The sequence below is a fragment of the Theropithecus gelada genome, chromosome 7b (assembly GCF_003255815.1).
Source record: "Theropithecus gelada isolate Dixy chromosome 7b, Tgel_1.0, whole genome shotgun sequence".
Classification (NCBI taxonomy): domain Eukaryota; kingdom Metazoa; phylum Chordata; class Mammalia; order Primates; family Cercopithecidae; genus Theropithecus; species Theropithecus gelada.
Window position 1 is genome coordinate 71,778,483 of NC_037675.1, and position 16,551 is coordinate 71,795,033.

General features: G+C 38.6%; 1 protein-coding gene across 2 annotated transcripts in view; it reads right to left on the reverse strand.

Moving 5' to 3' along the window:
* The window catches only part of LOC112628528 (synaptojanin-2-binding protein), a 52,079-nt gene that overhangs the window by 14,052 nt on the left and 21,476 nt on the right, over positions 1-16,551 (reverse strand). For both annotated transcript variants that reach the window (XM_025391418.1, XM_025391417.1), the window contains exon 2: positions 8,683-8,819. In XM_025391418.1, coding sequence (XP_025247203.1) covers positions 8,683-8,819 — 137 coding nt within the window. The remainder of the gene's footprint in view (positions 1-8,682; positions 8,820-16,551) is intronic.

The window sequence follows — 16,551 nt, forward strand, 5'->3', positions numbered from 1 at the left end:
TTCTATAACTATCACAATGAATTCTCAATGACTCAATTTTCTAGTTATCTCCTGGGAGACAGAATAGGTGTGAGATTGCTGACCGTCATGAGAATGCTCACTTAAGTAATCTAGCCCATGTGATAGCTGTATTTCTCATTATAAAGAAATAAGTATTTTCTTTAGAGGCAGACAAGTAAGTTAATGATGCAGTCATGTCAATGAATGCCAAATGATGTCACAGCTCAATATCAGAGCCAAGGTTTCATAGTAGTATAAATGCAAATGACATAATTGGGTCACCACATTAAATGGTAGAAATACTGGGCTTAAAATAATCTTTGCCATAGTAGTCAGTAATAATTGCAGAGAATTATTGAACATAACCATGTCTGGAGCTGTCTGTTCATCTTACATGTATTAACTCATTCAGTCTTCACAATGGCACTGTAAGTTAGGAACTCCTATTTTATAAGTGATAAAACTGAAGTATAGAGAGGCTATCAATTTATCTATGAGCAAACACAATGAAAGCAGCAAAGCCAAGGATTCAAACTCAAGCAGGCTGGCCCAAAAGCCTTCACTTTAAAACACTAACCTATATTAATTTACATGGCAAGGATTTTATTTTAGCAACATATTACTGCCTATCACATATATGTTGTAAATTAAATTTTTATTGGTTTTGCCATTTAGTTTGTATTTAATGTTAGACATTTTTTAAATGTTAGAGTTGAGGACGGGTATGGTGGCTCACACCTGTAATTCCAACACTTTGGGAGGCCAAGGCGGGCAAATCACGAGGTCAGAAGTTCGAAACCAGCCTGACCAATATGGTGAAACCTCGCCTCTACTAAAAATACAAAAATAAGCCAGGCATGGTGGCACACACCTGTAGTCCCAGCTACTTGGGAGGCTGAGGCAGAAGAATCACTTGAACCAGGGAGGCAGAGGTTGCAGTGAGCTGAGATTTTGCCACTGCACTCCAGCCTGGGCGACAGAGCAAGACTCTGTCTCAAAAAAAAAAAAAAAAAAAGGAAAAAAGTTAGAGTTGAATAAAAACATACTGTTCATTTGTATATACTGAAGTAGCATTAAAATTTAAAAAAAAATTAGTTAGGTGCCACTTCATTGACAAGGCCTTTCTAGATAACTTCACTAGATCTGACTGATTTACTTCTTTGAATACTCTAACTCTGAAACCTATGCAACTATACTTTGAATACTATGTAACTCTCTTAAAGTCCAAATTGAACTCTGCCTGATACCACTTTATATTCTATTGTAACTTCAAGATCTATCTCAGCTGATCATTATAACTCTACAATATGTAAGAGAACTTTGTACACTTGAGCATAATAAATAGCACGTGCTTTCCTGAAGTCTGGCTGCAGAGTGCACCCTGAAAAAGCCATAAATACACAAAGCCTGACTGACATAATCTCAGTAATACATAAAGCTGCAAGGCCTGGATTCTAATAGTAGCTTTACCTGCCAGTGATTCAGTGTGTAATCCTGCCCCTCATCTGAGTCTCCTTCTGCTAACAGGGAAGAAAGACATTGGTATATCAGGCAAAAGAAGATGTTATAAAGGGCATAGGCCAGTTAAGCCAATTACGCCTTTCAACTCTCCTAGTTAAGCCTAAAGGTATTCTAATTTAAGAAACGTTATTCTAATGACTACTTTAAAACCCCAAATAAGAGACCTTTTAGAAATGCAAAGATAATTCTTTTTTAAAGAACCATTTCTCATCCTTTACCCAAGGTAAACCAGTCCTAAAACATGTCATGACTATGACTTTCTCCCTTGACAATGTCATTTCTATTCTAAAATTGAATTTGCTCTCCAATACTGACATCCTCTAAGCATTTTTAGATTCCAGCTGCTCAGTGACTAACCACCAAATTCTGTAGATTTTACCCTTAAATGTCTGTGGAATTCACTCCTTTTACTACCATCCTTACTAACATAGACCAATGGTTCTCAAAGTGTGGTCCCATGACCAGCAGCCTTAGCATCACCTGGGAACCTGTTAAAAATGCAAATGTTTAGGCCTCTTCCTAGCTGCACTTTAACATGCCTTCAAGGTGATTCTCAAGTCTGAGTTAGTTCTTACCTAATCTGCCTGAAACAGTCTTTTGACTGGTCTCCACTTCCGGACTACTTCTCCTATTTAATACACCCCTTTCTACATATCCCTTGCGTCTACAGATTTCATTAGTACTTTTACATTCACTGGAGTCGTAATTTTTCAAATATTGTGAAATCAATCCAGTGGGTCAAGACCAGTTGTTTGGCTGGGCACGGTGGCTCACGCCTGTAATCCCAGCACTTTGGGAGGCCAAGGTGGGCAGATCACGAGGTCAGGAGATCAAGACCATCTTGGCTAACACGGTGAAACCCCCTCTCTACTAAAAATACAAAATTAGCCGGGCGTGGTGGCGGGCACCTGTAGTCCAGCTACTCGGGAGGCTGAGGCAGGAGAATGGCGGGAACCCAGGAGGAGGAGCTTGCAGTGAGCTGAGATTGCGCCACTGCATTCTAGCCTGGGCAACAGAGGGAGACTCTGTCTCAAAAACAAAACAAAACAAAAAAACAGTTAATTTTTAAAAAGTGAAATTAGAAGAAAACAAAATATCAAAATTCATCACATATAGAAAAGTATTGTGTTAAACTTTTGCTTCAAATACACACACACACATACACACACACTTAGTTGATGAATAGGAGATGTATGTTATTCCTGTTATGGGTCATAATTTAAAAGGTTTGAAAAACACTTGCCTACAGCAGTGGTTCTCAAACTTTACTATGCACAGGTTCACCAGGGGATCTCTTAATGCAGAGTTTTATTCTGTAGGTCTGGGAAGGGCCCTGAGATTCTGCATTTCTCACAAGCTCCCAGGTGATGGCCAGACTGCTGGTCCTTGAACCTCACTTTTAGTACCAGGAGCTACTCAGCTGAGTAATCCCAGAATTAACTTGCTACTTCAGCTTCCTTAACTCATGACATAGTAAGGTTTATTGAACCTAAGATATAGCAGATTTGCAATGTGCTAGAAAATTTTGCTGACTCTGAAGGTTCAGAGAATGAGCATGGTGTTGTTCTAGTTAACTGATGAGGAAACAAAATTTTTTTACTTTAACTCTGGTTGTTAGCATGTTAAAATGTGTTTCCTGTTTCCTGCCTTATGAAATCAGCTGAGTTAAAATTAGTTTTCTTTGATTAAGAATTTTGAATTGCCTCAGGATAATCTGAAACAAGATCTCTGACTTGCAAATGTAGAGACATACAGAAAGAATGGGCTCAATTTAATAAGCAATAGATGTAAGAACATACTCTGGATATTGTAATTTTTTACTAAGATCCTGTAATTTTTTACTAAGATTTTTTGGTCTCTTTTTTCATCAATTTTTGAAGACACCATAAAAATAGATTATTTAGATCCAATCCAAAAAAATCAGTGTGTTATAATGGAGGGGTTAACTCACGGAATTAACTTATTAGATGCTTACTTTGGGCCAGGTACAGGACTAGGTGCTGGAGATAAAGAGATGATAAGGCAAAGACCCTTCCCTGGAGGCACTTTATTTAAAGAATGCTGCTGTATATTTCAACATCTCTGCAGCTGATTGGATGGGGGTTTCTGCTGGGTCTTTCTCACTGATATTCTAAGGTAAGGGCAGAGACCAGTGTTTCATTTTCTTTGTAACTTTCCATAGCACTTGGCACAGTGCTCTGAAGGCCATTAAGTACAATAGTTGATAAATGTTGATGACTAACCAACTCTTTCATTTACCAAATTAAAAACTGTACTTACACAGAATATGAAATGAAGCTGGCTAATGGTCAATCTGTGCCATTGTGTTACATAAGGGGTTTGTTCCGTGTTAAAATGGAACATTCAACTGTGTAGTATGACCAGATATGTCACCCTTAGCTTAATAAAAATGTCATGTTCACTGAGGAATGACTATTCTTCACCTCCCTTCATTTAGACAGACACACAAGGAATGAGAAACTTAGTTTACTTTTCTAAAAATAAAAATAAAATTATCCCAGGTTCCACATTGGTTTATTATTGCAACCTATTCTAATAATAAACCATTCTCACCAGCATACACACACAAAATGAACTATGGGTGAGGAATTTCCAGCTTTCATCTCGACCTCATGTCTGTTCTTCCATTGGTAATAGCCATTTTTATTTCATGGTTGTCAGATGCAACATGGCCTTAAAATCATTTACCATCATTATTTAAGAAAATTTATTTTTCTTTCTTTAAGTTTAAATCATCTACAGTGATCATAAAAAATGAAATTTCACTTTTGATGAGAAAGAGGAAACTACATGATAAATCATGCAGTTATTTAATTTTAGAACTTGAAAACAAGATAATATGTGGGAATTACTTGGGGAGAATGAAAAGATCAAATTAATAGCTAATAATAACTCCAGGAAATTTACATGTCACATAATATTACTTCTATCGGCTATCTATAATAGATACGTGCTAAGGAAGAGATACATTTTTAGCTTATCTAGCAAACATTACTAGGGGAAAAATGGGGCATATTTTACAACATAGAAAAATAACCCATGTGAGAATAGGAAAGTACATAAAAACTAAATGGGAATATAGACTAATACATAATTTAGCATCATTTTTACAGAGAACTTCAAAGCCAATAATAAATGAATACTTAAGTAAATTTCACGGTTCTGGCTTCGAGGTTCACTTAAGGACAGAGAGGCATAGGATGTCACGGGTAAGTGATGCAATAGGCGGTTTCGTAGTATTTCTTAAGGAATGGGATCTAGAAAGAAGAATTTTGAAGCAAACTCTTGTAATTCTCACTTGTCAAGGGAGGGACCTGGTGGGAGGTGACTCGATCATGGGGGTCGTTTCCTTCATGCTGTTCTGGTGATAGTGAATTCTCATTAGATCTGGTTGTTCGATAAGTGTCTGGCACATCCCCCTTCTCTCTCTCTCCTGCCACCTTGTGAAGAAGGTACTTGCTTCTCCTTCACCTTAAAAACATGATTTTAAGTTTCCTGAGGCCTCCCAGCCAAGTGGAACTGTGAGTCAATTAAACCTCTTTTCTTTATAAATTACCCAGTCTCACGTAGTATCTTTATAGCAGTGTGAAAACAGATGAATACACCCCCTATATGTCTTCTATCTCTGCCTCTCCTTCCCCTGGCTTTTCCCCTCTCTTCTTTTGCATGCCTTTTCCTTAAATGGCCAGAACATAAACATATCATTCCTTGTAACATATCTTTGTAATATTTAATATCTTGTATACATCTTTATATTTCTTATATTTTGGTAAAGCAAAATCCTCTTTGCTATAAATTTAGACATCTACTTTTCTCTTCATTGACATTTATCTTCCATCATTTATCAGCAGCCCCAACACTTTTTTAAAACTTGAGAGGCCTTTCAATAATTTATTTTCTCTGTAAGGAAATGGTCCACATAAGGTTCCTCATTTCGGCTTGTATCTAATACTTTTTTTTTACATTGAGGTTTATTTCCTTATTTCTGATTCTACCATTTATAGAAAGATGAATTTCAGTTTTTATCTATTTTATTTTATTTTATTTATTTTGAGATACAGTCTCACTCTGTCGCCCAGGTTGGAGTGCACTGGCATGATCTCAGCTCACTGCAACCTCCGCCTCCCAGGTTCAAGCGATTCTCGTGCCTCAGCCTCCTGAGTAGCTGGGGGACTACAGGCGCATGCACCAAGGTATATGCCACCATGCCCAGCTAATTTTTCGTATTTATATATATTTTTAGTAGAGACGGGGTTTTGCCATGTTGGCCAGGCAGGTCTCGAACTCCTGGCCTCAAGTGATCCACCCCCGTTGGCCTCCCAAAGTGCTGGGATTACAGGCATGAGCCACTGTACCTGGCCTAATTTCAGTTTTTATATAAAACCATACATGCAATCTACTGTTAATTCACCATGTAACTTTGTCTTTAGGATAACTAACCCTAGCTCCTCATTTACCTTTTAGGAGGCAGTATAACATAGTGGTTAAAAACAAAGGCTACAAATTCAGACTCAAACAAAGTTTGAGTCCCTTGCTGCTTACTAGTTGTGTGACTTTGGGCAAATGGCTTGGGCACAATAATCATGCCCACCTCATAGGGTTACTATAATATTAAACAAAATAAATTTCAAGTTCTCAGCATGTTACCTGACATTTAGTGCTCAAATAGTTCTCACCATTCTCATTTTGCAATAATCTACCTTTAACCAAAGCTTTTAAAATAATATAGCTCTCTTCTTTCTCTTCTTAACTCCTATTCTTCATCCACAGAGCCCAGATTCCAGTGTTCTGAGGATAATGTAATTTATGTGTCAAAATATTAAGCTGCATAGATTCTAACTACATGCTACACCTTTATTTTAACAACCCACTCTCAGCATTTCCTTACAGTACCACTGCCAAGTTGATTCATATTGGATGAATGTCTTTCCCTGGGAGCTAAAGGAAATAATCTGCTTTTAAACTTTTCACTATCCTTTTGAGAAGACAGTATATTATCACTGTCTCCATCTCACAGATTAATAAATAGGGTCTAGGAGAAGCTTAACGGATGGAAGAGAGGCAAAACAGTCAATGAGAAGGACTGAAATACTGTGGTGCTTGATACTATATTTATATTATAGATCAGCGAGGACACATGCTTAGACATTCTTGAGCTAATTTAGGTGGCTCTAATAGCTACTTGTTCTAATTTTCTTTCTTTTTTGGGGACTAAGTGCAGTCACGGTCTTCCTGAAGAGGCATTCAGATCCATACTGCTGAGCCTGATCACTCAAATACTCAGATGCCAAATGAAGAGAAGATGGATGTTCTTTCTCTTTTCCTTTGCATCTCTGCCTTCAGGTACTACTACCAAATGGGCTGCATGGCAGAGAAGTGTTAGTAAGCTGGCAACTAAGAAGAGCAAGAGATTTCACACGTATGACCTGTAATCACTAATCACCTGAACTGCATGAAAAGGGAAGTGAAATTCAAATGAAACTATATAGCAAAAAAAATTTAAGGGATGAAGCTAACTTATTATAGAGGTGGGTTCAAAATCATGTCTCTGAGCCTAATACTTAATTCTGTCAATCAAGACTTCTCCTGTCTATACTTCATTCATTTATTTCAATCTTTTCCCAACCTGGCCATCCTGCCCTATTCAGTTCTAAAAGAAAACAGGGAATAGCTTTCTCCTCTTCAGACCGTGGGCTTATGGCCCATCTGGAGAAGACAGGAGCTTCTGCTTAGGAGCTTCTCCTATGAGAAGCCCTATCCTATTTCAATTTCCTTTTATTTAAGTCTAGCCCTTTGAAGCCAGCTCTCCCAAGAATATTCTAGATAATATCTCACACCCTCAGCATTTTTCCATTCTTTATACCAATCATCTGTACTGTTTCCATATGAGTAATAAGTTGGCCATTTTTCACTAGTCCTGAAAGTTAATAAAAAAAGAAATTCTACAGAATAATTATCTCCAATCTACACCTCCTTATCCCCCAGCAACTGATAGTATCATAGGATTACTGTGACCTATGGTAATGTGGAGAAATGAACAATAGGGCCAGAGTTATATTTTGCATTTTAATAGTTTTGACTGTAGGCTTGTTCTAACTTATTTTAAGACCTGAGGTCTGTGGGCCCGTATTTATCAGCTAGCCTTTTTAGGTTTGCCTGAATTTCTTAACTTGTTCATTTCTTAAACATTATTAAACATTGCGCTATGATTCAACATGTTAAAAAAAGATCTTAGGCCAGGCCCGGTGGCTCACGCCTCTAATCCCAGCACTTTGGGAGGCCGAGAAGGGCGAATCATGAGGTCAGGAGTTCGAGACCAGCCTGGCCAACATGGTGAAACCCCATCTCTACTAAAAATGCAAAAAATTAACTGGGCATAGTGGCAGGCACCTGTAGTCCCAGCTACTCAGGAGGCTGAGGTAGGAGAATCACTTGAACCCGGGAGGCAAAGGTTGCAGTGAGCCAAGATCATGACACTGCACTCCAGCCTGGGTGACAGAGCGAGACTCCATCTCAAAAAAAAAAAAAAGGATCTTGTCACTCCCCTTGAGGAAATTCTAGAAAAGAATAAGATTAATAATTTCCATGTAGTAGGTCTTGGTAGAGACATTAGCAGGATGAAATGGGAACACAGTGGGCAGATACCCAAATCAACTGCATTCCAAATTTTCATGTTAATAATGGGTGAAAAAGGGCTCTGAGTCTGAAAAGGACACTTAATTCCAACCTTCCTTCTTTCTGTTTTTTGAAGTTAAATCCAATTATAAGGGCTGACATTCCCCCAAAGGAAGATACACATTAGTGTTTTAATCAACAAAAGGAGGCGATGATGGATGAAAGACAAAATTTGTGGATTTTATATCTCTTTTCCCCATATGAGTCCCTCGCTGCTTCCTGCCTCGTGCTTTTTGAACAAGTAACTTCACATTCTGGGCTTCACATTCTCATTTATCAGGTGAGCATAATATTGCCCTCCATGCTCAATGATAGGGTTGGAAAGAATGACTGATCAGAGTTGTTCCCATTCAGCTCTACAATCTGTATATTTCCAGACCCAAATCTTTCCAAGGAAAGGGATAGGGGTAGGACCTAGGGCTTAGGGATCAAAGGACAGTGAAGGAGGCCGAAGCCCATTCTCACCGAAAGGATCTTATCACCCTCCTGGAGCCGCCCATCCAGGGCCGCAGCCCCATTTTCTTTGATGCGGCTGACGTAGATGCCACTGTCGTTGGAGACATACTGCTGATCTGTCCCACCGACGATGTTGAAGCCCAGCCCTGAGAAAATCATGGAGAAGTAAAAAGATGGGGGTGAAGAAGAAAGAAAGGGATTAGAGAAGATGAAGAGAAAGGGAGGAAAAGCCTACTGGGGAGGAAAGGATGATGGAGAGGAGACGCTGGTGAGTCAGGCTGTGATGGAGCTGGTGAATGGTCATGAACAAGGTCAGCAGTATCAAGAGTATTGAGTTGCTCACTCAAATGAGGCACAACTGAAAATATAAACACAGTGATTCATCTGTTTTGTTGAATATATAAAGAAAGATATATATAGAACTTAGAGAGTAATGGTGATACTCTAAGTTCTTTCTTTTTTTTCTTTTTCTTTTTTTTTTTGAGACAGTCTTGCTAGGGGGCATAGTGGCGGGCGCCTGTAATCCCAGCTACTCGGGAGTTCATAACTCAGTTTCCTAGGCTGGTTATGAACTCCTGGCCTCAAGCAATCACTACTGCCTTGGCCTCCCAAAGTTCTAGGATTACAGGTGTGAGCTACCATGCCCAGCCTACATGTAAGTTCTTCTACTCACATTTAATTTTGATCCTGTTGATGGTATTCAGAGGACCTAATTCCTGACATTCCTGATATTACCACAGCAGGGTTAGTTGTGTTCATGAGAAGAAGCTATGCATTTTTACCAATTATCAAATGAACTGTTCCTAATTTAGTGTGAGATTCCTAACCATACCTTCCCTTCCACACTTTCCTTCTCCCAAGCTTCTGGAGAATTTATGTATGATAGTGCTTTGGAAAAATCTCTTGAGAGTTTCATTTTTTTTTTTTTTTCTATTTTGGTTGGTGGAGGCAGTGGTGTAGGTATTGGCAGAGAAACCTCAGAACCAGAAAGGTAACTGCTGTTTCATGGTAGGACTAAATCACCAAATTTACCCTCCCTTCCTTTGCTACTTCAAGTACAACCATATATAGGTTGAGTATCCCTTATCCAAAATGCTTAGGACCAAATGTGTTTTGAATTTTGAATCTGGGGGATTTTGGAACATTTGAATTAAACTTACCAGGTGAACATCCCTAATCCAAAAATCTGAAATCTGAAATGCTTCAATGAGCATTTCCTTTGAACATCATGTTGGCCCTTAAAAAGTTTTGGAGTTGGTGCAGTGAGGCGACATCGCGCCACTGCACTCCAGCATGGGTGATAGAGCAAGACTCCATCTCAAAAAAAAAAAAAAAAAGTTTTGGAGTTGGAAGCATTTCAGACTTCAGATTTGTGGATTTGGGCTACTCAATCTATATTTGGGTATAGTAATTGACAAGTTTTATTCACTGTAGAAAAAACTGACTACTCATTGATTAGCAACTCCCCAGTTCCTCTTCCCTAAGTCCTTGGAAACCACCATTCTAATATTTGTTTTTATGAGTTTGACTATTTTAAACACATATAATTTTAGTTATGCAAGATGAATCAAGTTCTAGAGATCTGCTGTACAACATTGGCCTATAGATAATACTATATTGTACACTGAAAAATCTGTTCGGAGTAGATCTCACGTTAAGTGTTCCTACCACAGTAAAATAAAATATTTAAAAAAAGAAAAAAGAGAAGGAAAGAAAACTGGAGTATCAAAGTGCTATTTCCATGGACCAACAACTAAGTGCTAGAAAGGATTTCACTGTACAGAAACCACTGTTATGAAGGGATTTTACCTATGCTTAAAAAAAAAAGGCAAAAGGAACTTCCCTAGGGTTCTTAATGTCAGCTACTGGTAGAATTCAGGGCCATAGTGTAAGAGAAAGGAGATAGTTTGGAAACAAGAACCAAAAATCTGGTGGTGCAATTGGAAGGAATAACCATAATCACCAGCCTACACTGGTCACAATAGAAAAGATACTTAAAGAGACATATGCGGGGCGGGGAGGGGGCGGGGCGGTGGCTCACGTCTGTAATCCCAGCTGAGGAAAGCGGATCGCAACGAGACCATCCTGGCTAACACGGTGAAACCCTGTCTCTACTAAAAATACAAAAAATTAGCTGGGCATGGTGGCAGGTGCCTGTAGTCCCAGCCACTCGGGAGGCTGAGGCAGGAGAATGGCATGAACCTGGGAGGCGGAGCTTGCAGTGAGCAGAGATCGCACCACTGCACTCCAGCCTGGGCAACAGAGCAAGATTCCGTCTCAAGAACAAAAATAAAAAGAGACATATGTGGGCTTTCTGAAAGTTCTTCCCATTGGTGGGAGAAAAGCTCACACCTGAAGCTCACAGTATTGACATAAGCACTAGCAAATGAATTTGTGATTTAAAGAAAAACATGACCAAATAAAGACACAACAGGAAACATTTAATTTAAAAAGCATACCTTAGCCAGGCACGGTGGCTCACACCTATAATCCCAGCACTTTGGAAGGCCAAGGTGGGTGGATCACTTGAGCTCAGGAATTTGAGACCAGCCTGGGCAACGTGGTGAAACCCCATCTCTACCAAAAATACAAAAAATTAGACAGGTGTGGTGGCACATGACCAACCTTAGGAGGCTGAGGTGGGAGGATTGCTTGAGCCTGGGAGGCAGAGATTGCAGTGAGCCAAGATTGTGTCACTGCACTCCAGCCAGGGTGACAGAGTGAGACCTCACGTCAAAAATAAAATTAAATAAATAAAAAGCATACGTTGTGCATAAAATCTCTGCAGCTACAGAATAAAAAGAATTTATTCTCTAAAATAATAAAAAGATACATCATAGAAAGTGCTACTTCTGGAGTTTGTGACCTGGCTGGGCAACACAGCAAGACCCTGTTTCTCTAAATAAATTAAATAAGAAAGTGCTACTTCTGGAAGATGCTATTTTAACTTCCTTGAAGGGCTGGGTATTAAAAATAGTAGCTTAACTTACTAAATGATTTTCTTGGAGCACAGCACTCTCAATTTGTATCATAGAGGTGGGAAGTATTGGAGAAGGTACAGAAATTTGAGATAAAGTGGAAAAGTAGATGGAACAAGATTATCGAAGGTTTTGAAACGACTTAAAAACTGTGACAGCTTTGAACAAGTGGGTCAAGGCCAACCTACCTCTCCCAAGCTAGAACAAACTGTGTAGAGAAAATCTATGAAATCCAACATCCTCATCAAACACTACAGGTGCCTCTGGTGATCTTGGGAACAGGAAACAAATGTTAAGCAGCTGAATGCAATATAGTAGTTAGCAAGAGAAAGGACTTTGCTACTGGTTATTCAAAGTTAACTGCATAAGAAAAGGAAGAGTAGAAGAAATTTTACTGAGATTTACCATAAACAAACAAGAGGCTCTACTACACGCCCCATCGAAGTCATATTATATAGGTACATTTTTAACCCGTCGCTACTTCTGTTGTAAATGAACCAAACTATTTAACATGAGAACTCCTGGACTGACCTGAAGCCCTTTGTTCAGCCAGAATATTTACAGAACTGGGTTTATCTATAACCCAAAGCACTGCTGCAATAAAAGAGTTACCACAGCATTGAGGAGTGGCATGACCAACTGAACTTAGGCCATACAGATACCTACATAATCCCCAGTTCACTTGCTCAGTAAAAATTACTGATTGAATCTCATGTGTCAGATGTTGTGTTATCAATTGAGGAAGACATAAAGTAAAACTGCACACTCCCTGCTTTGATCACAAACTGGAGTTTCTCTTTTTTCCTGTCCCTTTAAGATACTGCAGAAGCAAATCATCATTCACTATGTGTTAGGCATTATGTTATGTTCTGAGGAAGATATAAAGCTAACCTGGACAGTTCCTATTTTAACCACAAACCAAAATTTATCCTTTTCCCTGTCCCTTTTAGATATTGTAGAAGCAAATCAAAGTCAGAAGACTTGATTCTAAGTTTATAACTTACTAGATATGTGGACTGAAGCAAGTCAGTTTACCTCTGATCCTCAGCTTCCTTTTCTATAAAATGAGAGTTATAAATTCTGCCCTCTCTACCTCAATGGGTAAGTGTTAGGGGCCAATAACATAAAATATGAAAAAAATTCTTCATAAACTACATAGTAGTTGCTCTATTGGGATAAGGCGCTAGGAGTAGTTGTCCATAAATTAATGGCTGCTAAAGCTCCAAACTAGATAGTCTGACAAAGAAAGGATGAATAAATATACAGTACAAATGCAGAATCTCCAAAAAAATGGGAAGACATTTTAAAATTCCACCCATCTATAAACAGGAACTCAAACTTATTAAGTATGTCTATGACATGTGACCTAGAAATCCCCCTTAAGAGCAAGTGTGATGCCTAAAATCTTCGGCAATCATCCAGCATATGGACCAACCAATTGAAACAGATGCCAGTTGGAAACCACCAGAAAGGGAAAGGCTATTCAGTATGTATCTTGCTAATTATTGGCTATGTCCCAGAAAAATCTTGCACAAGTAGGGTGACCACCTATCCCAAAAGCAATTGCCATAAAAGCCAAAATTGACAAATGGGATCAATTAAATTAAAGAGCTTCTGCTCAGCAAAAGAAACTACCATCAGAGTGAACAGGCAACCTACAGAATGGGAGAACATTTTTGCAATCTATCCATCTGACAAAGGGCTAATATCCAGAATCTACAACGAAAAAACAACCCCATCAAAAAGTGGGCAAAGGATATGAACAGACACTTCTCAAAAGAAGACATTTATGTGGCCAACAAACATATGAAGAAAAGCTCATCATCACTGGTCATTAGAGAAATGCAAATCAAAAGAGATGCCATCTCATGCCAATTGGAATGGCGATCATTAAAAAGTCTGGAAACAACGGATGCTGGTGAGGATGTGGACAAATGGGAACGCTTTTACACTGTTGGTGGGAGTGTAAATTAGTTCAACCATTATGGAAGACAGTGTGGAGATTCCTCAAGGATCTAGAAGCAGAAATACCATTTGACCCAGCCATCCCATTACTGGGTATATACCCAAAGGATTATAAATCATTCTACTATAAACACACAGGCACACGTATGTTTACTGCAGCACTGTTTACAATAACAAAGACTTGGAACCAACCCAAATGCCCATCAATGATAGACTGGATAAAGGAAATTGGCACATACATCATGGAATGCTATGCAGCCATAAAAAAGAATGAGTTCATGTCCTTTGCAGGGATACAAATGAAGCTGGCAACCATCATCCTCAGCAAACTAACACAGAAACAGAAAACCAAACACTGCATGTTCTCACTCATAAGTGGGAGCAGAAGAATGAGAACACATGGACACAGGGAGGGAAACATCACACACCAGGGCCTGTCGTGGGGGTTGGGGTTAAGGTGAGGGAGAGCATTAGGACAAATACCTAATGCATGCAGAGCTTAAAACCTAGATAATGGGTTGATAGTGCAGGAAACCACCATGGCACATGTATACCTATGTAACAAATCTGCACGTTCTGCACACGTATCACGGAACTTAAAGTAAAATTAAAAAAAAAAAAAAGATTTGAAACCAAAGGGAAAAAAAAGATCCTTAATAATATATTCTTAGTTTTTCATTAACTCACAGGAAAAGTCTGACCACCCATGAGACAGAAACCTATTACAGCTATTTACAAGGTAACCAGGCTTGTAAAAATATAAAAATGTAAAAAATAAATATAAGAAACATGGAGTTTTAAAATGTAATGTTAATATTCATAGCACAACACCTCCCTATAAATAAAAACATATACACAAATATTACCTATTTACAAATATGCATGCATATTTAAAGAAATATAAAGACACATTAGAGTATGAGGAGAAAGATACAGGATAGGGTTTAGGTATGAAGGGTAAAAAAAGAACCTGAGAGGAACATACTGATGATAACAGTGTATTTTGGAGCTAAAGGGTATAATTAATTCAGCTCTTAGGCATTTAAGGTCCAAAAGGAGTTGAGGGGAAAAGGAGGAAGTAAAAAGACTGGGATTCAACTTTTTAAGTGAATGAATGAAGAGCTTAGTGAGCTCTGGTTATAATGTGCCAACACATTTTAAAATATGCCAAGATTAAAATGGGTTGCTGGGTGTCTAATTTAGATGAGCAGTCTAAATGCAAAATAGTAAAGGTAGCATAAGAATGACACCACTATAGGATTAAGAGAGAAAGAAAGTGTACCTAATAGAAGAGCCTTGGAAAGTTAAACAAGAAATACCTTCTTTTGAACCCCTGACTATAGGTCTGGACCCTGAATCTGTCTAAAAGAGCAATGGCAGATGCAACAGCTAATGTTTACCTAGACCTTATTATGTACCAAATAATATGCTATGTACTTTATATACATTATCTCATTTAATCTTCTTGACAAACACAAGTACTCATTTTTTCAAAGAATTTAAAAGGTGAGGCACGGACAGATTAAGCAACTTTACAAAAACGTCACACAGCTCTTTGCAAAGCCAAGACTTAAGTCAGGCTGTGTGATTCCAAAGCATGAATTTTTAGCCATTTTGCTACAATACATCTTTGCAGAAAACATAAACTGCTTTAAGAAAAAAAAAATGTTCTAAGCATTGCTGGCTATCTTAGGAGCTAACTGGTCTCCGGTTGGCTCTGAATAAGCAATGCTGGGATAATGGTTGTAGAACGGTCCCCAAGGGTAATATATTATAGAGGAAGAATTCACCACTATAGAGTTCTGTAACTGTTGTCAAGGTTCCTATTATTTACCTTCAGACCAGAAAAGGAAAAGCCCTTCATTTCATTCAGATTCTTATCTACAAAATCTAAAAGTTATAAAGTAAATGACCAGTGTTAACCTGTTATTCTAGAAATAACAATTCTGGACATAATTAAAATGAAACAAAATAGTTCATTAACACCAAAGATTATAGCCATTTGTTGAGTTATGAAGACTAGATTAACAAACACTCTATTTTCCCTTTTCTTTCCCAAGATCAATCTCACTAATTTTCTCCCAGACATCAATCAAACTCCATTGGATACACAACCCCCCTGTCTGTCTTTATCTATATCATGGTAAAATAAACAACATAAAATTTAACATTTTACCCATTTTTAAATGCATAATTCAGTGGCATTAAGTACCTTCACAATGTTGTACAATCATCACCACCACCTATATCTGGAACTTCTTCAAATAAAAACTCTATACCCACTACAAAAGAGCTCCTTATTCTCCCCTCTCCCAACCCCTGAAAACATCTGTTATACTTTCTGTCTATATTAATTTGTGTATTCTAGTTATCCCATATAAGCAGAATCACACAATATTTGTTATTCTGTGTCTGGTTTATTTTGCTCAGCATAATGTCTTCAAGGTTCATTCACATTGTAGCACATTTCAGAAGCATTTACATACCACAGTTTATTTACCCATTCATCTGTCAGTGGATGTTTGTGCTGTTTCCACATTTTGGCTGCTATGAACATTGGTGTACAAATATCTGTTTTGAGTTCCTTCCTGCAATTCTTTTTTTTTTTTTTTTTTTCAGACGGAGTATCGCTCTGTCGCCCAGGCTGCAGTGCAGTGGCACGATCTCCGCTCACTGCAAGCTCCACCTCCTGGGTTCACACCATTCTCCTGCCTCAGCCTCCGGAGTAGCTGGGACTACAGGTGCCCGCTACTATGCCTAATTTTTGGTATTTTTAGCAGAGAAGGGGTTTTACCGCGTTAGCCAGGATGGTCTCAATCTCCTGACCTCATGATCCGCCCGCCTCGGCCTCCCAAAGTGCTGGGATTACAGGCGTGAGCTACCGCGCCCGGCCCCTTCCTGCAATTCTTTTTTTTTTTTTTTTTTTTTTTTTTGG